The sequence below is a fragment of the Emydura macquarii genome, unplaced genomic scaffold, assembly GCF_026122565.2.
Source record: "Emydura macquarii macquarii isolate MOO-44397 ecotype Brisbane River unplaced genomic scaffold, CSIRO-AGI_Emac_v2 contig_1253, whole genome shotgun sequence".
Lineage (NCBI taxonomy): Eukaryota > Metazoa > Chordata > Testudines > Chelidae > Emydura > Emydura macquarii.
In genome coordinates this window covers 57,404,557-57,430,943 of record NW_027131390.1, presented here as the reverse complement: position 1 = coordinate 57,430,943, position 26,387 = coordinate 57,404,557, and the positions used below count along the sequence as shown (strand labels likewise).

Below are 26,387 nucleotides of genomic sequence, written 5' to 3'. Positions count from 1 at the left end.
GACTCTACAAAGCAGGCACAGAGGGGTGAGTGGAGGCCCTGCCCTTCTCTCTTCACAAGGCAGCAGAGCTGGCACCCCCCCAGGGGGAAGTGCCTACTGTACTCTTTCAGCAGACAGCCTAGTAACTCAGCTTTCCCTAAGTGCAGTCTGCCTGCTTTAGTAACAATGGCAGCAGGTGTTCCCCTTGTACACCATCCCTAACATGGCCAGCACCTTTACAGACCCAATCTGGACCTTCCTCTTAAGTATTTGTGAATGCTGTTATCCACAGTGCCTTTCTCTCAGGCACCAGAGCAGCGAACTGCTCTTTGTACAATTCCCTTTAATGTTTATTTCCTTTAACCTAGATCTTGCACCATCCACAGCAGTATGCCTTCTCAGCCCACACTGCAGTTCATTCTCATCATTAGGTGACTGTACTGTGTCAGTGAGCAGTCTGAATACACAGTTGAGCACACACAGTATAGGAGGGATTTAGCCAGGTATCTTCAATTAAAGATAAATGGAAGCATGTAGTTAAAGATTCTCTGCCTATCTGCTCAAAGCACTCATGTCATCAGTAGTAGTTTTTCATAGGCTAAGCTAGAGCTTGTTTTTCTGCACTTTCTTTGTGTAAATGAAAAAAATATTGCTTTATGCAGCATTGGAACAGGCTCTGGTGCTTCACAGGGGCCAACACAATTGACCATAATTGGAATGATAGCTGTGATACTAACTACAACCAGTACAGCAACTGCAGCATGATGTAGTCAACAGCCAAATATTTTATCACCATTATGAATGCAATTCCCTAAGCACAAGGGGGAATTCAGACTGAATGAAGGACCCACTCCTACTTTATTGAAGTCAAAGGTGCAAATTGAGCCCCCAAAAACCTAGAAATTAATTTTAAATTGCAGTAGGTACTAACAGGCAGCTATTAAGTGACAGGAAATTAATGCACAGCTCAGTCCACCAACCAGCTACAGGATGCAATTGAAGTTAGATTTAAAGGCATTTGTTTTGAGAGACTTAAGTTTAGACCTAGTGGTCTACAGATTATTTAGAGCAATTTACCCAAGGCAGGTAACTTACAGGAGGCAAGAACTGATTCTCTCTCACACTTTTGTACACCTGTCTGTTGGCAGAAATGCACAACATCCCAAGAAGCCATGCATATGGTCTGAAGAGGCAGCCTCACTCTTAACGTGTTTGATTCATTGTCATAAAAAATCTGAACCAAGGTAAGGGGCATTATGGCAAACAGTGCTTGGTCCGAGTGAGTTTCAAATCTATCCAAAAAACAGCTGATATGTAACTTCACCACTTTCTTTAATGGTAAAGGGGGACTATATTACAGCACTGTATTGTGTCCCTCCAAAACTTAATTTAGTTCAGTTTTCAGTTCTACAGGAACCCGAGTATCAAGAGTTCTAAGCACACGACTGCGTGAGAGATAGGTATGGCCCTGCTTAACTTGTGATATTGCAGATTCCATAATATTAGGCTTCCACTGCAATTTTGACAGCAGGAGCCCTGCCCTCTCAACCCCAAACCGTGTCCGACAGCAGAAAAGTCACTGCAAATGAAGGTCCATTATTACTTTTTTGCAATTTCCATGGTGTATCCACAACTCAGCCACAATTTTTTGACAATCATCCCACAATTCAAGTAGAGCCTTAGCAATGGACACTTAAAAAAAGGCCCCCCACTGCCCCACCTACCTATAACTTAGATGGGAGTCACTATCAGGCACTCTGTGTTTTAGCTCTAGCTCTCACTGAGTTGGAGACCTCGGACAAATCTCAATCTCTGCCTCAGTTCCCTAGTCTGATGTTTGTAAATCATTTTTAAGTGCTAAGTATCAGCAGTAAAGGGATGCAGACTTCCTTTTGGATTTTCAGAAACAGGTTTTGAGAACATATGGATGAATCAAGATTTTAAATCCTCTGCTTAATGCAGCAGTGCATTGTGTCATCTGCCATATATTTGTAGGCAATAAAAATGAGGTTTCTGACATCTATATGCCAGGAGATCTGTCAGACAACCAAGGGAACATGAATAAAGCAGTTTATTTAACATTCTGGTAATTCAAGCAATAAGAGTTCAAGTGTCCCTGAAGTCTGGCTCATGGAGGTGATAGAACTGCCAGGCCTAAGGGGGACCTGCAAAGGAAATACAATTACATCTGTGCCTCTTTCTTTCTGATACACAGAGAAGGCCTCAAAGTGCTCTTACACTCCCACATAACCACATTTTTTCTTCTACATTAGAAATTCACATCAGGTCTCTGGTTTTCCTAGAAGGCACTATAGGTACTGGAGAACTGTTAGACTAGGGCAGATAAATCATGCAGGAGAACCCTGATGAAATGAGACGAAGTTGTTCTTATGCAGACTATTAGAACATAAAATTTTAAATTCAGTGCAGATGCCTAAAAAAATACCACAGAGAAAAGCTCTCTTTGTTGAACTTCAGCAGCTTCTTATCTTCAATTCAGGACTCCCAAAAAGTTCTCCAGGAAAGCCAAGCTGGATATCCCTGATTTTAAAAAAAATATATAAAACCAATTTTTATTAAAAAAAAATACTTTATAGCCTTCTGTACATGCCATAAAGCAGGAAAAAGTCAAATTGTTTTCCCCTCCCTTCCATTACAGGTCACTTCATAGCCTTTGCCAGTCAGTTTTCCTCCTTGTAAAGGGATTTGGATTTTAGGAAAGCACCTCTATTCTACTGCCATTATTTCAGCATAGGGGAAGGTTTAATAAGTTACCCACAACATTCTAACCCCTTGTTTATGTTCCACTTTTATTCCACTTCATTCAATTTGACCATTCAAGGTAAATCACTTGGCATTCTAAAATCTCATCCACTTCACATACTGGAAGCTCATCGGTGTGACCAATGTGAAGAGTACTAGAAAACACTTAGCTGTGAAAAATTACACCTCTAGTACAAAATAAAGCACGGAGCAGCCAGTCATTGCATTCCCCGAGTGAGCTGCTTCAGCCAAACCTTCCTCTGCAGCGAGCTAATTAATGAGCAGAAGGCACCATCTTACTGGAGAGTTAGTTTTCCTAGTCTGTAAGGGTGGCTGCATAGAGACAAAGAAGGCATCATGTGAGCTGGAAGACAAAGCAAACAAATCTCAACTCAAGAGTAAGATGTCTTGCTCATGGAACTCTTTACCCAAAACTACTCCATGTAATTAGAACACCACACTTGGAAAGTGTCACATTTCATTAAGTGGTCCAGCAACCCATGGTCAAAGGGAGAATGATCAGAGTTCAGACCCCTCTCCAGCAGCCCTTGATAGCAGTTGATGTAGACGGTTTGGGATTTGGGAGGATTCACATGTCTTCATCCTCTTTTTCTAAGAAATCAGCCAAGGTCCCGTTGTCTACAGGAATTAATAAATACTCAGCTCCATCCGTTCCCTGAAAACAGACACACACAGTCAACGCAGGACAGTGGCAAAGTAGCTGCACTGGTGAAAAATGCAACATGAGCCACTAGTCAACACTGTTACACACAGCATAGATTCGACACACCAGCATGGATTTATGTAGTGAGGTGCCAAGCCAGGGCAGCATTCAGTGGTATTAACTATAATATGAATCCAGGAATGTTTCACTAGGATGACAGGGAATGAAAAAGCACACTGAAATGTCAGCTCATATCTGGTTTGGGAGGCAAACCCCAGAGCTTTAGAAGGCAGTTGATTCAGTTACTCTTACATATGACAAGACTGTGCAGACCCTACCCACTTCACTTAAATGACTTACTGCCTTAGAACATACGGTGTATTTCTTGCAAAAGAGACATAGTCGTGAAAAGTGGCAACAGGAATTCTTCAGACATTTATCCACCATAATGCGATAGTGATAATGCAGGCAGACATTACAGTACAATTGTGGCTCATCAAAGTTCAGTTATGTTTCCCAACGGTGTAATGTGTCTCTATTCACTGCTCTGAGCCTCAAGGCCAGAACCCTGTTCTTGCCTCCTGTTGCTGAGCCAATCTGCAGCTAGAAGAGTCTCTACACAACACTCTTGTCTTGAGAGACCTGGAGTGCAATCTCATTGCTGGAATTGGCTAACAGTCTCCATTCTGGAAACTCCAAGTATAGAGTTCAAAGCCTGCTAAATCATCTCTTCTAGTTATCCAAATGCTTCAGATTGCATCTCAAGATCTTCAGGTAATCAGGGTACCACTGCATACCCAGGAGGAGCTCTGTGTTGCTAAGTAACTCAGCCACATTGCACTTCCTGTAGTCTTTTTTCAATTCACTGAATGTTGAGAGGCCTGCATGCAAAAGCAGGTAGCATGCTATAGACCTTCAGCCCTTCACTAATGTGCCGACCATTTGTCAGTGCTTCAAACAGCGTACCTGGGACTGGGGCAGCACCTGAGATGAGCTATACCCATGTCCCAGGTAAACTCTACAGCATGCAAGTAGTAAAATAAAAGGTAAGGCCACCAGCTCAAGGCGACAATCAAGGTGACAACAGTTCCCTAGCTCACCCGCTTGGTCCGAATGAGCTTGTGGTCCCTGAATTCCGTCAGCTGAGCCCGAAGAGTCAGGTCACTGTTCACAAGGAAGGCCTCTCGACACTGCTGGTAGAAGTCCTGGAAAGACAGGCCTGGGTATGGAGAGAAATTAAATAAATCAAGACAGCCAACATCCAAAGCAGGATCCATGTGCTCTGGTAGAGGACAGAGTTGCTTCCTCTCCTGCAATGCTGACAGACAGGCTTGCACAGTATAAAGCAGCATTATTGGGACATCCAAACTGAAAATCCCCCTTAAGGAGAGAGAGAAGGAATCTCTGGCTATTTCAGCTGCTTCTCTGATCAAATTCTGAGCATACATCCTGAACCCTACTTAACGCATGTGTCACCACAACCTTGTTCCACAGATACAGCCAAGCTAAAAGAATTTCAGGAACTGAAAGTGGCAGATTTGGCAGTACCAGATTCTTCATACGGTAAAATCAAACTTTCAGAGCACCTCAAGTGCACAGCTCAGTGCAAGATTCGCTTTCACCACACAGCTCCTCTATTTATTTTATTCTTTATCTTTCTAGATTATTAATATTATGCCATTGACCTGCAAATTGCAGAGCATTCCAGACATTAATAGGTATCATAGATGGACTAGTCAGGACATAGATTAAGTGGCTTGACTAAGGTCATGCAGCTAGACAGTGGTAGAAGTGGGAACAGAACCCATGAGGTCATGCTTCCCCATCTCCCCTAACCAATGGATGACATGTTGTAGTCAACGTCTTCTTTGGTTTTGTAACTCAGCCTCACATGGAGGATTTCATTATCAGGCTGAGTGACAGTAAGAAGAGATCCTCTGAACCCAGCCATTCATCCAATTTTATGTCACACAGTAGGACATGCAGCCCAATGCACAGCACTGGCAGAGATGCTCTGTGCTAAATTCACTTTCAGGAGCCAGCAGTTTCAGAACATCTGCTATAGCAAAACATCCTAAAATGGGAAAACACAGCTGCAACATCAGAAAATAGAGGAAATGTCATGCACATTTCTACCTACATCAAACACCAAGTACCTGGGTAAGATGGGTTATCCTTGTTCTCCAGATGATACTGGGCCAGCATCCTGAAAATCCCCCTGGGGGAAGGCGGAAAAAAAAGAGACCATTACAGAAATGTTAAGCAATTTTTCTTGAAGAACCGAGTTTTGTGCATACACAGAAGCTGGAGAAAAAGACTTGCTTTCCAAGATCCATTCAAAGTGTTCCCATCCCTCCATCATGTAGAGGCTTCTGATCACTTGGAACCCAAATTAAACAATCAACTTGAAAAGTGTCAAAAAGCTTACTTTTCTACAGACAAAGCCCAAATTAAATTATCATTCCATAAATCCAAGACATAGGACTCAAGAGTACACATGTAGTCAACTAATTCTTTCATTATTGTCCATTATAAGCAAGAGATCAAAAATGGCAGATCATACTGCAATGCAAAGCAATTCTGTAGTTCATACATTGCATTGCAAAACCAACCAACATGCTTGTCGTAGAACCTGCTTCCTTTCACGTAGTTAAAAGTATTCACTATGAATTACAGAAATAACAAGCTTGGCTTTCTCACTCAAATAAGATGCTAACACTGAAGTCACTTAGTTATTCCCTTTTCTCCTGCAGGGTTTTCAGACTAAAACTTTGAATTTGTATTTTAAAGGAGTCTTTGGTGGATTTAAGTGGAAAGTCTTAGATGTTACCACACCCCATCCAAAGGATGACTGTCAAGGTGCGCACACGCACACAGACTCCTTCATGGATTCAATGCAAACTGTCCGGTATTGTTAGATATAGTCTGTAGGCATGCACCTCAAGTGTAAATGCAGCAGAAAATGCTATAGAAATGGAGACTGAGTTGTGTCTGGTGACAGAAGCACCAATACAGCAAGCCAGATTCTCCATTTTTTATTTGTATGGCAAGATTCTTGGTTGTTAGGCTGAAAGCTCTAGTAAACCACCCCAGCATATTAGCTATCTATTTCTTCTAGTGCTGTATATCAGTGGCTCCCATACTATGGTCCATGAACAACTCAGGGTCCATGGTGAACTTGCTGATTGCTCAGTGAGGACTCTACATATTGTCTCCAGCTGCTAAATGGCACTTAAAGCAGCTGAAGATACAGAAGCAACTGCAACCGCTGCCACAGGAACATTCTGCAATAGTGAATGGGAGGGGAGATGCTCTGCAATATATTCTCTCTAGGAAGCTGTCCCCTGGGACAGGTTTGAGAACCCTGGCCCATCATCCCCCCTCTCTGAGGGAGGCTGGCAGCGTTTGCAATTCCCCAGCTTTAAGGGCTGTCACCTTGCTCCTTCACTATAAGGTATGTTTCACTGACTCAGAAAAAAGTGCTGAGAGAGTGAGTGGAGGAGATTCCCCCAACTCCTCACCCATCACCAAAGACTCACTAAGCAGTCTGAAGAGGAGCACTAGCAGACCACAAGTCATTGTGTAGCCAGACTGTGCTGGCACTTCAATATTTTGTATTCTAAACTTCCTCCAGCTAGACCAAGATCCAACACTGCTGAGAGACAGCCAATGGGGACCTTGCTTTCCAATTATAAGGGGAAAAAAAATCAGATGAAGGATGGTGTGTGGTTAAGGAACTGGACCAAGACTCAGGAGATCTGGGTTCAATTCAAGCTCTACCATTGACTTCTTTATGACAATGGGCAAGTCACTTAATCACTCCATGTTTCAGTTCCCCATATGGAAACAGTCTCTCTCTCTCGCCCTTTTTGTCTCGTCTATATAGAATGTAAGATCTTTGGGGTTGGAACTGTCTCTGATTATGTATACACACAGCACCTAGCACAATCTTAACTGGGACTTCTAGGTGCTAGCACGATTGGTCTTACCTTGCATTGGGAGTGAGACTGTGCAAGATGTGCGTTAGGGAACTCAGAGCCAAAGACCCAGATTGCTGCACCAAGAGTGAGTTCTCATAGGAGGTTTCTTCCAGATAGGGACTGAAAGTGGTTGTTTCATACCAGAGCCAGTTATAGAGGCTTTGTTTTACCTGATCCCACACTAGATGCACACAGAAAAGGAAAGGAAGGATAGACAGGGTTGCGGATTTAGTTTCCCCAGTCATACAACAAATTATCTTAAGGTCTAGTGCTTAATGCAGCAGCACCACCTTAGATAATCCTCACTTATATAGAGCAATATTATTTATCCAGCCATTTACACCCAGAGTGAAACACATTCGCTGTACCCAAGAGTTTATACACACATCCCCTTTCCCATTCCACCTTCAGTCAGAAGATATAGGATGGTGACAGTCTAAATAACGTGGTGTTTGAAGCAGTGATATTCTATAGATAATCTGACAGTGATCAACAGTTATAGTCATGTGTGTACACAGCCCCTTTTGTAATGGGGCTCCCATCCTGACCACAGCCTCCAGGTGCTAACAGAATGCTACACATACATTACACACACATAGGGGAAGAGATAAGGCAACATACAGAGTGCATTTAACATTCCCAGAAAGGTGGTTTTTCTGAGAGCACAGTGGAGGAGACCAAGGCCCTGGAACTCACTGAGTGGAGCGTTGATGTGATCGATGGAGGCGATGAGGTGGATGTTGGGCAGGGATGCTAACTGTGCAAGAATTTGCTGGCTTTTGTCTCCTCTCAACATCTTGCTGTCCAGGTTATGGATGAGGAGATAGAGCTCCAAGGAAGAATCTACAAAGGTGGGAAGAAAAACAGCAAGGGAATAGTCAAATTAAGGAGCTGCACTAAGAGTGAAGAGATTTCTCTTTCCCGCTGTGGTTTGAAATCAACCCAATCAAATCCCCCACGGATGTCCATCACTCAAGTATCAGAGGACTTCACCCTTCAGGTTATGAGGCACTGCAGATGCCAATCAATCAGTCTGTATTTCAGGGCATCTGAAATATTTTACACAAACTCCTTCTACTATTGTAGCTCTCACCACCACTGCAGCTTTCCTTTCATAACCCCCCCCCCCCTTCACTTGCTCAGAACTTTTCCAGAAGTTTCTCTTTTGGGATAAAGCTTTCTATGCCTTCTAGTTCTGAGCCTCTAGACGATAGGATTTTTGAAGGGGAAGGGGAGGGGTGTTTAAGCACAATCTGTTCTGCTGCTTTTGAATTATGCACATGAGAGAGCAAATAAAACCCTCCCACTCACAGAGGATCTGATCCAAAGCCCAGTGACTTCACCGGAACTCTCTCTCATCAGCAGTGACATACAGAGGGTCTCCGGCGCCCAGGGACCAGGCCTACATTTGCGTCCCCCACCACTGCGCAGGGCAGGAGGGGTCCTGGTGCCTGTACCTGGAGCTCTGTACCTGCGGAGGGGGCGCAAATGTAGGCTTGGTTCCACCGTGCCCCTCCCCTGCACTTACCTGGCGTATGGCGCCCGCCTTTCCCGCTGCAGCCCCACAGTCCGGTGCCGGCTCGGATGGGGTGGCCTCACCCCCCAGCCCCGGGAGGGGGGCTGGGCCAGCCCTTCACAATGTGTGGGGCGGGGGGGTAGGCACTCAGGGGCACCCCTCAGAGCCTCCTGCACTGCACCGCCCTGCCCCCCACCCGTTGGAAAGGGCTGGCCCGCCACTCTAGCCCCACACTGGCTCGGATGGGGCAGCTTCGCTCCCCCAGCCTGGGGCAGGGCACCAAGCTGGCCCTTCAGGGCTTGTGGAGGGTGCAGGAGGCTGAAGGGCGGCTGCTCCTGCTTCCGCTCCTGTGCCCTTTGCATGTCATGACGGGCCTGCCCGGTCCCCCCGCCCCAGGCCAGGGGGTGAGGCCACCCCATCCGAGTTGGCACTGGGCTGGAGCAGTGAGTAAGTGCGCTCCGGGCCAGCCCTTCATGGAGGCCGGTTCAGAGCCTCCTGGGCATCATGAAGGGCCAGGCTGGTGCCCAGGGGCCTTGGCCCCCCCCAACCCTCTCCCTTGGTACGCCACTGTTCATCAGGCCTTTAGGGAGCACTCTACAGGTATGTCTACACAGCAGCTAGGAGATGTAAATTCCTAGTGCAGGTAGATGTACACATGCTAGCCCCAGCAGAGTTGTGTGGGAGTAGTGGCTGTACAACCATGCCCGACCTCCTGGGTACGTACTCCAGCAGGTAGCCCCAGCTGCCACAGTCACACTGCTATTTTTAGGCACTAGCTTGAGCAAAGCTAGAGCTTGTACATTTATCCAAGCTGGGAACTACATCATACCAGAGTTAAGGCTTCAACAGCAACATCATGTAGGCACATACATGTATACACACAATTTAGCCATTGGGACTGTACATATGCTCAACATACAGCTATACTGTCACATGTAGAACGCAGAAAGCACTCTGTATATGACATGACCCATTTAACGTTGCTTTTGGAACCTGAACTCCCACTTCCTAATTTGCGTGTTCAAACAGCCATCATCAACATAGAGGGCTGCATAAGTTAAGTCACACGACCAGTCTTTTTCAGTCCTTTAGACCTTGTACCATCAAAGCTCAATCCAATGTCCACTGAATATAGAACAATGTCCTATGGCAAGTCTCTGAGGCCAGGGTTTTCAGAGGAGCCTAAGGGAGTTTGGCACCCAACTCCCATTAAATTTCAGTGGTATTTGACCCTAACAGAGTGAGAATTTCAAAAGAGCTCAGGTCCCAAACGGGTATTGCTCAGGCCCTCAGGCAACCATTAAGAACTTCGTTGTCCCACCCATCCCCCTACTGAAAGCTTAGGGTTTACCCAAATTCTGTTCTATCAATGAGCCTACAGCTGAGGAGAAATATGGTACAAACTCCTCCAACGAACAAAGTGAAGAGACTAAGCACTGAATAGAGCAGACACAAGGATCTTGTGCATGTCAGTTTACAATGCTCATTGTCAGAATGCTCATTTTCTCGCCTTTCCTTGGTAACATGTCCTTAGTCTAAGCTCACATGCTAACACCGAGGAAAGGAATGTTGTATTTCCATGCCCTTATTTTCCAAACATCCTCATACATTTCACACATAAGAAGGCAATAACCTGGTACATATACACATCTATTCAGAGAATTATGTATATTTTCCATGGAGGCCACAAAATTAGGAGACCAGAAACAGAACAGCAAGAGTCAAACCAAAAACTGCAACTGAGCAAGTGGAAAGTATATGGGATTTTAAGGAAGGCACCAGACTTGTACAAGCTTTTCCAAGACCAAAGAGAGTCTAACCTTTAGGACATTGGCTCAGACACTTTACCTTCTTTAAATTTTTTCATGATCAAGTCTAACTGATCCAGGGGGCTGCGAAAAGTACCCATATGATCCAGCACCTCCTCTGTTATGGAGTTCAGAATCTGTAACAGAAAAGTGCAAAGTCACAGTCATCTTGAGGGACTTCTGATAGATTTGGGTTTTAACGCCTATAGTTAAGAGGATATGTTTATACTGACGGTGGCACCGTCGGATCAATTCTTCGGGATCGATTGAGCGGCAGTGGAGACCCGCTCAATCGATTCAGAAGTCGACAGCGTTAATCTACCATCGCAAAAAGATTAACGCTGCATTGACGGGAGGGCATTTTCCGTCAGCACAGCATAGTGATGCCGCGATAAATAGAAGTTAAGAAGTCGACAGGAGATACACAAACTACTCTATGCAGCTTGCATATCTCCTGTTTACTGCTGCCAAATGTCGCTGGCAGAGTAGACCAAGCCCCTGTTGGGCCTTAGCTACCGCCAGAGGGATCTGCACCAATTCCAGCCATCTGTGGCCAGTTGCTAGCATAGCTGCACATGGTGCAAAGCCCTAGGGTAGACAAGGTAAGCCATGATTTTCTCCAACACAACTTACCCATGCTTGAAATTGGTGTGTGTTGCATATTATGGGATAGTTTTCATCAATACTAGGGGATTTGCACTAGTGCAGCTACACCAGTGACTGGAATCGGAGCAAATCTCCAGTGTGGCCAAAATTTCTTTAAAGTCAAGGAGAAGGGAAAACCGGGAATGCAATTCATTGAGTCTGCCTAGAGACTGGGAAATCTTCCTGTGATCTACATTAAATGTTTTGTATTGGAAGATTTTAGTGGCTGCATATAACAAGCAGCAACTTAAAAACCCCACAAGCTTTGTCATACTTACTGATTTCACAGTGATGCTGGGGAAGAAGCCATTGACAACAAGGTGGACAGAATCCTGCAGCAGAGAGGTACGAAACTTCTCCAATAAATCTCTCTTTGAGCCCAGTCCATAAAGCACAATACTGAACCCCAGGCTGCAGCAAAGAGAGCAGATTAAAGAAATCAAACTGACAGGTCTTTTTAGAATCTTACAACTCTGTTTTCATTATGTGAAACAATCTGATCCACTCTCCTCCTACAACCTTACAGTTCTAAAGAATCCATCAAGTCCAGGCTACTTCAGCTTCTCCTCGCAGCCAGCAAGTCCCTCAGTTTGTAGATGTTTGAGATGTGTGTGTATGGTGGTTCCACATAATTAAAAGGAGTGTTTATCAGCATGTTTAAGACCTGGAAATTTACTGTTCTACACAAGAAAGGGACACTTGTCTGAAGACTACCAGCATATAAATCTAGGTCCTCTGAAACAGTGCAGACTAACATGACAATTGCTCACTAAGCCACTGCATAGGTACCTCCACCTCGCTATTCAGGTGCACTGTGTTCAGCTTTTCCCCATGAATCACAGCAGTTCTGAGACAGCAAATGTAGGCCTGCCAGCTGCTTCTGATGTGTCTTTTCTAGTCAGGCCAAAGGACATGGTTTCAAAATCAAGACATGCTATTCTAGTACTTGTGGTTTAACCTTTAACTGTCCAATATAGCGAGAGACAGGCAGATACAAGGATGCTTTAGGGCACTGCAGATCACTGATCTCTTATGAGAAGAGGCACAACACCTAGACCTCAAAGGAAGAATGATGAGTAAATGAAAGAGGCAATAGTGGGCCAGATCCCAAGGTGCTGTGTGCAAACAACTCCCACTAACTTCAGTGCAGGCACATAAGACCTCTTTGGATTTGACCCAATGAGAAAATTTATTGTAAACCTACATTGTTCTTACCCTCCCACCCAACATAGCATCTTCCACTCCCCCACCTGGTCCCTCGATCTCACCAACCTGCCATCTTTTTCACACTATACCATATGCCTGGGACTGTCCCATCACTTTACATGAACCAGGACACCACAATTTCTTCCTTGCACCACACTTCTTTGGCAAAGCCTTTGAGCATTGATCTCCTCACGTACACCTGCATCTGCCCTCCTCTGAACTATTACCCACTGTATCTTTTATCCCAATTAGAATCTATACCTCTCCTTGTTTTCTGGAATCTTATAGCTCTATAAACAAGTATTTAATTTCATGGAAGTGTTCCCCCACCCCTGCACACTCTCACACAGAAATCAACAGAATTTGAACTCCTACATTCCTCAATGGACTCAGCACTTTTCTTCTCTCATCCACAAACCATTAGATCCCTCAAGCTAAGAAAGGTCACTCCTACACTCACTGAAGAAAACCAGAATCTATGGGAAGCAGTACTGGCGATTTGCTAACAGACTTGTATTCTCTAAAATTTCTTTCCCCCTTCTCACATATACTTGACTGTTTTATAAAATACTAATGATCACTCACAGCTCCCATCAACTGGGGACACACTACACCTCTGAAAACCTGAGCTGTTCAGTGCACATAGTCAATTTTGCATAACTTGTCTCACAAGAAATGCATTACCCAGGCTGCACCCTAAGAAATTAATTCTGCTTAACTTGCAGCCTCAGCCCTAATTCAGAGAGTGGATCATTTCATAGCCCATCTGCGGGACAATCATTTAAATTAGCAGAGGTTTTCCTGATGGTTTGTTGGGGACTAATGTTCATTGTATCTTCTTAGAGGAATCCATAGGATACTTACTGTAATTGCAGCATCCATTTGGAAAATAGGGATTCGTGCTGTTGGTTTAGTTCCTTCAGTTCAGCAGTGTAGGCAGGGGAAGCCTTATTCAGGAGGACAAGCAGCGTTTGCTGTGTTTGGAAGGGGAGAACAGGACAGTCATACTGGGCTTAGGGTTGAAGACAATGACTGAACTGTTTGTTTAAGTGTGTGCCTGGTGAACCCTTATAAACACTGCATTTCTACACTGCCTTTCATTAAAAGATCTGAGTGCTTTACCAGTATTAATGAACAAAACTGCAACACCCTAATGGGAACTATTAGCCCAGGTTTGCTGATGGGGAAGTCCAGCAACTTGCCCACTTTTACAGAGAAATCTGGGGCTGAGCTGAGAACAGGACCAAAGCTGATGCTCAGTCCTGCATCTTGGTCACACTCCATCCTCCCTCACCTTACAGCATCTGGGCATATGGCTACTGAGACAACAGGACAGCTCCTTCTGCACCAGCAGCCTGATTTTCTCCACTCAGCATGCTCTGGCAATAATAAATGCACTGAACCATACAGTACCGAGGAAACAACCCTGTTAGCTCTGGTCTTGCCCAATGTTCCTGTCACTGGGCTTTGCATTACTTCAGTTGGTTCAGTCAATGAAGGGTTAAAGATCATGAGGTATTATGTTTAAAGAGAAAAGACTCCCGAGTTTTAAAAAATAAATAGGAAAGAATTCACCTGCAGATCAAGACTAGTCTCACCAGAAAAAGTGCTACTAGAAATTATTATGAATCTGGAGGGCTACCTCTTTTTAAAGACATGCTGGAGTGTTGATGTATAAGCTAACAGCACTACTTATAAATGTTGGCAGTGAAATTGGTACTGCTCTAGCATGAGACCTATGCAGGCTTCAAATTCTCTGATTAATAGATTCACTTCCCACTCCCCTGTGACAGAAGACAGTTTTCTCTCTAGAGTACACTCAAGGCAACTGTGACATTTCAGATAAACACAAAGCTTTCAGAGCATCAAGCAGCTCGTTAGCCCCTTTGATACCAGCAGAACAGTTAACACTGCACATCTGGATTTTCCAATACCCAGGCATGTCCAATTTAACTATGTGGAATCCACAAGATTTCCCTGGGTAACTTATTATGCAGAATCCAGGCAGCCATTAGGTAATCTGAATGAGTGTGTTTTGGTAACATGGAGTTAGACCGATAACCCTGGACACAAAAACCCTATGTATTCACAGAATAACCACAGCAGGCACCAGCAGTACATGCATCTCTGCTCCCTGTCTGAGTCTTGCTCTGCAGGAACCACCTCTCGAGGCAAGGGGATCATTCACTTTCCATGATGCATTCAATCCAGGGCCTCCCCTTGGGGAGTGTCAACAAGTGGTACATTTAAATTAAAAAAAACCAAAAAAAACCAGCCATCAGAGGTAGATGTGGATGGATGCCTGTCTACTGAAAACCAGACTGGGACAACACTTCCTCTCACACATATACATAAGCCACTGAATAGTTGTCAGAATGCTTCTGGCTGCTCCCAACCTGGATGGAATTTGAACCAGAAACCCAGAGCTGAAATCTTACCCCACACCATTAGTACTACCATCACCTCATCTGGGGGAATAGATGGGTTTTTACTTTGAACAAATTTGTTCATAAAAGGCTGGTCGGTAGCAGACATCATTGCTGCCCTCTATTCATATCATCCCTTTCTACCTCCCCTGCATTATAGTGACTGCTCCATTCAATTGACCTATTAGCCTGCATCTACAACACACTTTTCCCCTCAACAATTTTCCTGCTGTTGCTACCACCATCTCACAGTTCCAAAGGTGGGCGCACTACAGCAGAGAAGGTGACAGCACTTTAACAACTATGTGACCTGACCCTACTGTACAACTGTACAAAGCACAATAGCTAAAAACACCAGTGTGCTGCTGGCACACTGTCTACACTGCAGCTCCCATCCCCTCGGCTACAAACCATACCTGATCCAGCTTTCTTTTCTGCAGCTTCTGAAGGGTTCGATCAGAGGTTAGAACTTTGGAACTACTGTGTGCTTCAAAGTATTCTTCCACCAAGCTGCTCTGAAAAGGGAGAGCAAAAGGTCAGTCTCAGGCAGGTTCTGTGGGCTCTCTCTGCCTCCTCTGGAGGCTCAAATTGCTGTGTTAGGATGCCCCTCTAGTCATACCAGCTCCTCACTTCTGAGGAGGATGCCTGTGCAGAGAGGAGACCTGGACAAGGAGGAGAAATGCCAGCCTTGCTTTCAGACTTTTAGGGATGTTTATGAAAAAGATTAGGGAAGAATTAGGGAGGCTGCTTGGACCTCACCTGCCTGTTGACAAGGGAAAGGGGCTAGAACCCTGACTTCTCCACCCAGACAGGGAGAAAGGGAGGACTGGGCCTAGGAAATCTGCCCTCCTCTGCCACCTTGGGCCCTTAATTCCTTGGCCAATTCAAGGTCTGGACCTCCTTCCTGGAATGATCCTCCCGTCACATTCCCTCTCTCTTCCTCCTGCCACTCCTACCCTGCAGTGAGGGTCTGACAAGAGACAAGATGTGGCAATTGTCTAGCATATGGGATGCTAGATTCACCACCCAAGCCAAAGGCAACATGTTGTATTCCAGCTGTGTGGGCCCTGCTGGGCTACATTAATGCACTCTAGGTATCCAGAGCGCACCAGCAGGGAAATGAATCCAGCCTTTTTAGCCTCACCAACAATCACCGTGGTTTGCCTCCTATTAGACCCTTAGAATGCAGTCTGCGCACATGTCACAGGCCAGCAGAAAAGAACATCCCACAGATGCAGCACAACTCGCTGTGCTAGTCAGACCTGAGTGGTGGTGAGCGACAATTATTTTAAAACTATAAGTATGCGTTTGCAAAATTAGTAGATTTAAGCCTGAATTAGTAATTTTGTAATTACATAAAAATGGGGAGGATTGGCATCTCTACTCAAAGTCTCCCCGAAGGCAGATTTTACACAAATTGCTGTACCAATCCAGTCAAATTGCCCAACTTCAGAGAAGGAAAATGCAGAGATATGCTTCCAATAGGGAAGAATGAGGAGGCAGCAATTTTGATGGCGGGGGATCCCTGAGGCTGAAGGCAGGACCACACAAAGCTAAGTATCAGGGCAGAAAAGTTGCTTTTTTTTTTTTGCTGCTGGATGAGCTTATTTCTTTGTCGAGACAAAGTGGTGTATGTGGGTGACAGCTGGGGAGTATCAAAAGGAAAAACACCGAGAAATAAAGAACGGGTTAGCGGTCACCTCGCACACACTGCACCTCCAGCTGGAAAAACTAGGAAGCCTCTCTTTCTGTAAATGGGGGCAGTGAAAGCCACCTTTTTGTTTTGAACTGAATCAGGAAGCTCTTTGCCACAGCTGGACATGATCCAGACTGTGACTTGAGTGCCCAGGTTTTACTGTCACAAGCATCTCTCAGCCTTTCCTATCAGGGCTGTATTTCCTCCACACTCACCATCATTTCCTTCTTCCGTTTCTTAGCTGGTGTTTTTTTGGAAGCAGAAGTAGGAGCTGCTCTAGTTTTAATTGAGGTCTTTTGGTCCAATATGACATCACCGGTTTCTTTGTGGTCCTCTTCCTCCTCCTCCTCTGAGCATGAAGCAGAATAGTCACTCTCGCTGTCTGAACGCAAGTTTGGAGCTAAGGGGGAAGCATTTGAGAGGCTAAGAGCTGGTAATATCTTTTTACAGAGAGCCCTTATTAGACATTTCATGTAATCTAGGTCTCCTCTTATACATTGTCTAGCGTCTTTCATGCATCCAAGTCCTATTCCAGTTTCATAGCCATGGTGTTGCTAAATAATTGGAGAGAGAAGGTAGAAAGAGAGCGGTGTGCATATTTGTAATTCCAGGTAGAAAGGATTTTTTTTTTCCTTAAGTAAGGCTCTGCAAATTAGCACAAACCTCAAAGCGTGGCTCTACTCTGAAAAGTCACTCTAAAAAGGACATTAAGAGAAACATAGAATCACACAGACTCTACATCAGTCCATAAGTAAGAAGAGTTTTCCACCTGCCAGCCCTCCAAACATAAGTTGGGTTCTTCCTGGCTCACATGTCACCACTAGCAAAAAAAAGTTTGCCATGGGAATTTTGTTAACAGTTCTGTTGATTCAAAAATGAGAATAGAATCTGGCTCAGTCTTTCATAGCTTTGAAGTACTAAGAGTAGTAATTTTTTTTAAAAGCACAAGATGTTCAAAAGTGCATAAGTGACTTAGAAGACCAAGTCACTTTTGACAATGAAATTTAGGTATGCAGGATCCCAAGCTCCACTGTCACTTTGGGGCTTCTGAAAATTTCACCCTCAGCCTAAAAAGTGACCAATTATCTTTATGCAGAGAGCAGATCTAATGACAATTTAACTGCAAGAGCATGAAAGAGGTCTTAACTTTCTGAACTGTAGCAATCAATAAACTTCCCATAGTGAGGTTCACACAAACTTTTTACTAGAAATTTCATATATTTCTACTACACATAAATAAAGCCCAAACTGAGTTTGTCAGATTAAAAGCTAATTTGTCTAGCTCAATTTACTGTCACATACACACGCTAAAACATGTAAGAACATGACATGCAAATCTTCCACACTAATCCTGCACACGTAAAGCCAACCAAGGACTTGAAATCATCTACTACAGATATAGAACAGTCAAATCCCAGCCACCACTGAAAAGCTTAAGTCAGTTCAAGTGATTAAGGCTGAGGGGGACAAACTCCCAGCCTACAGCAGACAGAGATTATAGAGTGTAACTGAAGAACTGAATCCCACATCATTTAATAAATCATCAACATACTTGGGATTATTCACATGGTTTTACCTGCTGAGATAAAGTCACAGAAGTAAGATAATAGGTGCCGTCACTCACACCCCAACACCCCAGCAACAGTATCTTGCAGTGCAGGGACTATGTATCCAGAACACTGGCCCAATTAAGATGGTTATTATGCGATTTTGACTTGGGAGCCACTTGAATTCTCTATGCTGACAACAATGTCCTTGAAGAACCCATGGGGAGATGGAACTCAGGCAGCAGGTTATAAGTAACAGAAACACTAAGATCCACCCTAAGCTTTTACTTATCAATGCTACTGTACTCCTGTCAGCCAGAGCTTACTGGAAAGGGTGCTCCTTACCTGTCAATCTCTTCCTGAGTCTGTAAGGCGTTGTGGACACAAATTCATTCTTTTTACTCTGCAAGAGAATAAATATTTTAATGAAGTCACACATGCCCTACCAGTAGCAGCACTCTGCCAGGTGAGGGACCAGGGTTTCATTTCTGAGCTCTCTTTTACAGCTGGCAGGGACCTGGGAATGCAAAAGCAGGAAGCTGTGCCTGGGAGAAGAAGTTCCTTGTGTTGCGTGACTACCACCTAAGCCCTGGGAGAATGGGCCCAGATTCCCAAAGAGGAGTCCTCTGAACTGGACTCTGATCAGAAGGGCCTGGCGAAAGTGTGCGTAAGAGAGGGCGAGATGAGGTCCTCACAACTTCCAATCAGGATGTGGAAAATTCAGAATCCCTCACCCCTAAGGAGTCACATGGCAGCAACGACAATGGTAACATTCCTGCCAGGGAGAGCAATGATGCTCTAGATCACATATTCTACTCACCGAAGTCAACTGGAGTTCCAATAAGAGAGCAACTATCAAAGCATAACAGAGCACCCAGAACAGGCTATGCAGGGTTGAGAAACCTAGCAGCAATATAATGTGTCTTGACGAGCACTGAGCAGATTTGTCCAGTCAGTGTTTGCTTAACCCTGTTAAACAGATCATTTCTGTTGTTTGGGGGGACAGGAAGGGGGAAGAGGGGAAGTACTATTACATCCATTACCTCCAAGAGGGTTTAGAACACAGAGGACATATAGAATCACCCCCTCCTTCTCATCAAGTTAAACAATACATTATCAGGACATCAGAAAAAGGACTCCTAAGGATAGTTTTGCTAAGATGTAAATAGATCCTCCATGGCAGGGCCCTAGTAGGTTTTGTAGCTTTGGACCTTGGCAGCACATTTAAAGTGCAGGTCTACTCTTAAAGTGACTATGTACAAATGCTAGTCCAGTCACCTGTGCATGTTCAGTTGCATTGATTTACTTGGTGTAGTAAGTCTGGGGTTTTTTTTTTTTGTTTTTGTTTTGTTTTTTAAAGTTTATATTCCTGTTAGCAAGCAAAGCCAATACAGATCCGCAAGAGGGAGCTGGGTTCCATTGCAAAAACTGTTAACCAAGTTTCAGTTGCAGAATCTTTATTACTGATGAGTAAACCAGAAAGAACACAGCTGGACTCAGACTCCAGTCTGAGTTTGCAATAATTAAAATGATGTCGATTACCTATGGAACCATGATGCCATCTTTTAGACTTACTTTTCAGATTAGAACAGCACTTTAAATATGCTTGCAAAGCACTGTAGACACCTCCAGTACGGTGCTATATAAGCAATCATTCACAAGAGTTTGGTGTCTCCACCTATTTCTCAGCATTTACTTCATAAACTCGCCAAGAGGCAGTCCTGCCTGGTGCAATGTCAGCAGAGATGCCAAGGCCTAACTGAATTATGGAGACTAAACTATGCTCTTACCTCTAGGCTGTCCATCTAGTTCAGAGTTGAAACAAGTTGGTGGGACAGCATAGAGGAAAGCTTGCATTGCTGCTGCATGAATTTTGCCTCTTTTGTACTTTACCCGAGAACTTCAATCTCAATCTGGTATCTTCCCCCTGCATTATATTCACATTATTAATAGTGGAAACTAAAGTGACCAAGTGCTAACAAGACACCACAGTTTACAGCATTTCTGGAGCGCTGACACCTCCAATCCTAAAATTCAGACCATCTTCTCCTGCAAGTTTTACAAGCTGCTGGAAATCTAAGCATTTAATTGCATATTAAAGGGATGTCAAACACGTCCATTTGTGAGGCAAGGGAACGATCTCTCACCCATGCTAATTAGTCTGTCAAACCTACTAATCTGCATGTTCACTCTAAAACCCATAATCCAGGATCCTCATTTGCAGCAGTTCCAGCACTCACTTCACTCATTCTCTGCCTGCCCTGAAATGAAGGCACATCAGCACTGTGAAAAATCCAGAGGGGTGAGGAGAGGCTCTTCAAGCCCCATCCCCCATAATAATCAAGAGCAAGCAAAAATAGTCACTCACCTTCAGCTGGGCTTTGTTCCAAGTAGAGTACTCTGTAAAGCAAATGAAACAATCAAATAAAGTACCACATATTTCCAGCACTGCCAGCTCCTACAAATCAGCACATGTTCATGAGTCCCCAAGAAAGAAATGCAGGCCTCTGCTATCAGTGTCTCAGACATACTGTCCCTACATGTTAGCTCCCTGGCCAGTCACCCCCATGGATGCAAGGTGGTGCTATCTACAGTTGCTGCAGAGGGGTGGGGATACGCCCACGAAACGGCAGGTGGTACTATCACCACAGTTGGCTCTTGCCAGTATACTGGGGACTGACAGGAAGCCTTGAGTAAGCAGGGTGGAGTAAGGATTTAGGTAGGGTGGGGAAGAGCAAACCAAGCTATTCTCCATGTCTGGTCTGGCAAGGAATGGTGATGTGGGGGAGAGAGGGAGCCTGAGTCACCCACAGCGGCAGGGATGCCCAGCCTTTGCACTTGTTATTGCAGCTTGGAGCAGGTAACTCTCCCGCAGGGAGCAGGGATGGATGTGAGGCACAGAGAGCAGGGGAGAGAGAACAGGGCTGGCTGGTGTGGTATAGTGCATTCATTGAACTGGAAGGCTACATCTGCCCTGCCTACCACCAAGAGAGGGCAGCTTTAGATTCCAGCCAGGGCCCAACAGGAAGCCACCAGTACAGGTTGCCTGTGGGAGGTGCTGAAGCAGCACATCTCCTGGCTGGCCTGTTCCTATCCCTCTCTAGGGCTGCACCAACCACTCCAGACCCCATTGCAGAGCACAAGTCAGGGCCATCCTGCAAGGGTTGGAATGCAGTGAAGGGTGTTTCTCCTCCCGTCTCCCATAGCACTCAAACAATTACATTGGATAGGCCACATGTTAACAGACAGCTTCCGGGACCACCCACCTCCCCTTCATGCACACACACCAATCCAGGTCAAAACTCAAACAAAACATCTGAAGCCAACAGGCAGGCAAGGGCGAGGGTATGGGCCCTGCTTATTCCACAGGCCAGCTGGCCATGTCTTCTCTGTTGCAAGACGTGCCACATTGTCTCTGCTCCCTGTGCTGAGCACCCCCTGCATATTCTACTCCCCAGTGCACCTGTGCAGGGACTGCCAGTCTAGTCCTTTGCTGTCCTAATTAGCCCTGTCTTAAAAAAATTCTCAAGGGAAGCATATACATCAGTCAGAAGAGTTTCTCAACTGGCTCAATGTTAGTGAGTGTTAGAGCACTGTTACAGCAGCAGAAGTGAGAAGCAAACACATTCTGCTCTAAGCCAGTAGAAAAAAAACAAACCAGCATGACTCCCAAGAGAACTAGAGTACCAGGCAGACTAAGCAGCACTATTTACAAAGCACAAAACTAACTGTGGAATATCAAATATGCTAGGAGTTAGAGCGTCAACCTGCCCAATTGTCATTTGTGCTGGGATTACACTTGCTAGCTGCTTTTCTCCAATTCATTGAAGTGTCTCAGAACTTACTCTTGTTGCTTTGAGGGGTGCTGGCTGGCTTCTCAGAATACTGGGAGGAATCAAATGTTACATTCTTCCCTGGTGTCTGGGCTAGTTCAGAGGCTTTAAATAAAACAGAATAGTTTCAAAATGTGATAGGCACAAAACCCACAGTGGGCAGCTGTGGGTTTGTCACAGTCACACACAGAGTTCTTTGCCCAAAGTCATCTCTTACCTATTAACACCATTTCCCAACCTTTTCAAAGAGCTGCATCAGATATTTCCCTTCTTTCTCTGCCTTTGTGACTAAACTTAGTACTTGTCAAAGGTTCTTAGAGACTACATTCTTCTGTTGATCCACAAGATGAGTAGAGTTAGCTTTACCTATGTGCCACCCTCCTGGAGGGGCCACCCCGTGAGGTGAGAGAATATTTCAGTCATGATACTTGATCTTTGTCTGAAGCTGCCAAACTAGACACTGTGGTAATGGCTTGTGTTGAGATCATCAGTTCACTGGGAATTGGACTAAACTCACATTTTACTGACTTCCTTCTGATAACTGGATTTGAACTGGTGATGTGAATGCAAAAGTCTCCATATTGCATTAACAATCTTGAGACTCCTAGACTTCAATCAGTTCACCCAACTAAGACTTCAGCTGCACCAGTCAGAATTTCCCATTCCACTTGGCTTGCTCTAACCCATAATGGACCTTAAACTGTTCCAAACTTCACTCTCAGCCTGCAAGACTGAAGGATGGAGTGGCTCAAACTCTGCTGTGGGATTATGGTATGCACCATGGAATGGGAGAAACACCAAAGCCAGCACAAAGGTTCATCATTACAGTATGGAAGTGAAACCCAGAGCACTAGCTGTTAAAGCCTGAATTACTGATGACAAGCAATACAATGGATGTGAACCTCTGCATTAACACATACACAAAAGGAATCACTATGACGTGAAAACTGCCATTACAGAAGGAGCAGTCACCAATATGTCCAAATCCCAAACTGCTGTTTCTTTAAGGTTTTGATCTAACACCAATTGTAAGACACCAAGAATAGCCCTTTTTAAATACAAGTAAATTACAAGAAGGCCACTACACTAAGATTCCAGAAAGAGTTTATCTACTTGGTAAAAGAGAAAAGGAAGACATACCCAGCTCTGCCATCTTGCCAGAGCGTTTTGGAGTCTGGAATAAATAAATTTCACCACCACCTGTGCTGGTGCCATTTCTCAAGGAATCTGTTAGAAAACACATTTTACTCATGGATACATAAAAAACACTGACACATTGCCAAGCCATGGGAGTCAAGACTAACACTTCATTATTGGACTTGAAAGGGCTGTTTATGTTACAGAAGTGGAAAAAACCCAAGCAGTCCACAAGCCATTAGAACCCAACAACGCACATAGTCAAAGTTCATAGTCACTGGGTATCATTCCCTGAAGGCAAATAATTGTTTGTCAAACAACCCCAACACTTAATGTTGCAAGTTTTCTGAATTAGACACGTGCTGTATCTTCTTCATAAATACCTTCGGCACACGTCCCCAAAACAGCCACATAGTTCTGCTCTTCCAGGATCTCCTGGGCCTCATCATCAGAAATATTCTCAAGTTTCTTCACAAATCTCTTTACGTTGAGAGCAAGCTGAGCTTTGTCCTTCCGAACTTTAACACCTGGAATCAGAACCACAAAACCTTAACTTCTGGTAAGCTAACTTTAATTAATGGTATTGCACTAGTATCTCAGAGCCCCTTTCTCGAACCAGCCTCCTTTCCCCTGCCCCTCAAAGTTGTGCTAGGGGCTGGTACAAACGGAATAAACACAGACCCCACCCAAATGCTTACAATGTAAGTAACCAAAGCTGTAGTGAATGCCTCTCTTTTTTTTTAACGTTCACATGGAAATTCAAGACAGCATCTGTCCCAACTGCCAAACAACGGTTTGTTACCACTCTGAGTTTGGAACTGAGAAATTAACATGACTGTTTTTTTTAAATTTCATAGTTACTTCTAGATTTCATACCAAGCTCTCAGTATCTGTATCAGTAATGACATCAATGCAATTATGAAGTGTTAACTACCACTGCAGAGTTGCATGTATCAGGATTTGAGTTCCACAAAGGTGCTTGTCCGGAGAGATTCATAATTTAAAGGGACCACATAGAACACCATAACAAGAAACCCTAAGAAAAGTTTTTAAAAAGGAGGTGCTCACATGGCATTACAGCCTCCAGGAATATGCAAGTTGTTAAAATTCAAAGTTTTTAGGAACAACTAGTGATTCCGGGCACCTCAGTTTTCAGATACTAAACACAAACTACCCAAAAGAGGCCAAGTTTTCAGAAAGTGCTGAACACTCACTTTCTGAGCAATCAGACCCCTCTAAGATTTCTACAGTTGGGCATCCAGAAGCTACCAGTCGTTTTGACGACCCTGACTCTTGGCACTTATACCCATTTCTATACCTACAAAACAAGGTGCCTGCTTAAGAACATAAGAACAGCCACACTGGGTCAGACCAATGGTCCATCTAGCCCAGTATCCTGTCTTCCGACAGTAGCCAATGCTAGGTGCTTTAGAGGAAATGAAGAGAACAGGTAATCATCAAGTGATTCATCCTGTTGTCCATTCCCAGCCTCTGGCAAACAGCAATCTCTGCCTATCCTGGCTAATAACCATGAATACTGTATTGTTTCCCATACAGTACTGTCCCATAACCTCCATGAATTTATCTAATTATTTTTTTAACCCTGTTATGGTCTTGGCCTTCACAACATCCTTTGACAAGGAGTTCCACAGGTTGACTGCGGGTTGGGTGAAGAAATACTTCCTTTTGCTCATTTTAAAATTGCTGTCTATTAATTTCATTTGGTGACCCCCTAGTTTTTGTGTTATGAGAAGGAGTAACTAATACTTCCTTATTTACTTTCTCACCAGTCATGATTTTCTAGACCTCTATCATATCCCCCCCTTAGTTGTCTCTTTTTCATGCTTTCTTTCACATATAGTGCCACTCCCCCATCAGTGCAACCTATTCTGTCGCATAAACCACCAGTACCTCCATTATCAGAAATGTGCTTCAGAACATCTTCATCAGCCACAAACCTGGCTTCCAGGATCTTGTTGCTCTTTAAATCCAGCTGACTCATAACAGAAAACCTGCAAAATGCCAACAAGGATTAACTAGGTAAGCAACCCAGCACTGAGCACCATGCAAACCTGCAGCTATGCACCCTCTCTCCAGGCAGCAGAAGCACCAAGTGCAGCACCTCTACTGCAATAGCCACCTTACAGACAAGTACCCGCAGGCCGAGCTGCTGGAGGCAGCCCGGGCCGCAGGCAATGGGTTTTTCAGGGGACTGGGCACAGGAGCTTTACAGTGGGAGGCGGCGGCGGCCTCGAGCCCTGGAGCCCAGACCCAAGGACGGGGCTTTGCAGGGGGCCGGATCCAGGGGCTTTGCAATGGGGGGTCCTAGCCTGACCCCGAGCTGCCCGCGGGGACGGACGCTACCGCCATCTCAAGCCGCACTGCCTTGCTCCAGGCCGGTGGCCGCCCGCGCGCGCCACCCAGCCCGTCCCCGACCACCCTAACTCTGCCCGGCCGGCCGGCCACTCACTCCGCCCGGGCCCGAGTCCGGGCCCCGCGCCCGCGGCTCACAGCCGGGTCACTCCGGAGTAGGCGGAAACGGCACGAGCCGGAACAAGGCTCACTTCATCCCCTTGGGCCGCAGCGTGAATCCACCGCCCAGCCCGGCTCGTCTACTCGCCCCCCGTCCCCTGGCGCACAAAAGGGGGCGGGGACTGCGCAGCGCCAATGGGAAATGCAGCCGCGCGGGCTCGCGCTTCCCGCCAGCAAATCAACATCGCTTGAGCTGGCTTGTCCCTTCCGCCTGTCCCAAGACGTATTCGCGCCGCTCCACCAATCAGGAAAGGGGGCGGTGCTAAGAGAGCGTCCCGCCGTGGCCGAACTCCCTCCCCGCCCCCCCTCGTTTACCGTGGCTAAGGCTGGCATAGGCCCGGCTGAAAGAAGAAACCGCGCCCTGGGCGGAATCGTCCAAGGCGCGCGCCCAGAAGCAGGAACTAACGAACGCTGCTGCACCCGCACCCGCACCCATCCGCAGTGAAAACCTGCCTGCCGTCTGTCATTTAACAACTGGGATCACAGCGGCAGCTGTCCAGCGGTGGCATCCCCCCCTCGCTTTCTACGAAGCCCGCTTGCTACCGAACCATCTGTTCTTGGGGAAAGAAGCTGCCCGCTTTGCTAGCCACACGCTGAACAACCTAAACAGCTTTCTTACAAAAATAACTAACGCAACAAGACGCGTTTAATCAGG

At 45.2% G+C, this 26,387-nt stretch overlaps 1 protein-coding gene across 2 annotated transcripts; it reads right to left on the bottom strand.

Annotated features, from left to right (window-relative positions):
- Positions 1–434: 434 nt before the first annotated feature.
- ORC2 (origin recognition complex subunit 2) lies at positions 435–25,836 on the bottom strand. 2 transcript variants are annotated; one of them, XM_067548932.1, is made up of 17 exons: positions 25,671–25,836; positions 25,112–25,212; positions 23,584–23,727; positions 23,204–23,290; positions 22,076–22,168; positions 20,599–20,630; positions 18,576–18,633; positions 16,899–17,083; positions 15,404–15,502; positions 13,426–13,535; positions 11,634–11,766; positions 10,751–10,847; positions 8,083–8,229; positions 7,396–7,567; positions 5,563–5,624; positions 4,507–4,625; positions 435–3,418 (listed from the first exon to the last, which is right to left on the bottom strand). In XM_067548932.1, exons 2-17 carry the CDS (start codon positions 25,200–25,202, stop codon positions 3,332–3,334), a joined length of 1,716 nt encoding a protein of 571 aa, XP_067405033.1. In that variant the 5' UTR covers positions 25,203–25,212; positions 25,671–25,836; the 3' UTR covers positions 435–3,331. The 2 variants fall into 2 exon arrangements, with proteins under 2 accessions (XP_067405033.1, XP_067405034.1); XM_067548933.1 differs by lacking the exon at positions 25,671–25,836 and having other exon boundaries at positions 25,159–25,189.
- Between the last annotated feature and the right edge of the window lie 551 nt (positions 25,837–26,387).

Coding starts and splice junctions, on each gene's coding strand:
- ORC2 (XM_067548932.1), bottom strand. CDS start 25,202: ATGAGTCAGCTGGATTTAAAGAGCAACAAGATCCTGGAAGCCAGGTTT. Junction 18,634..20,598: donor GGAACAAAGCCCAGCTGAAG/GTGAGTGACTAT, acceptor ATTCTCTTGCAG/AGTAAAAAGAATGAATTTGT. Junction 7,568..8,082: donor TCACATCAACGCTCCACTCA/GTGAGTTCCAGG, acceptor GTGTGCATCTAG/TGTGGGATCAGGTAAAACAA.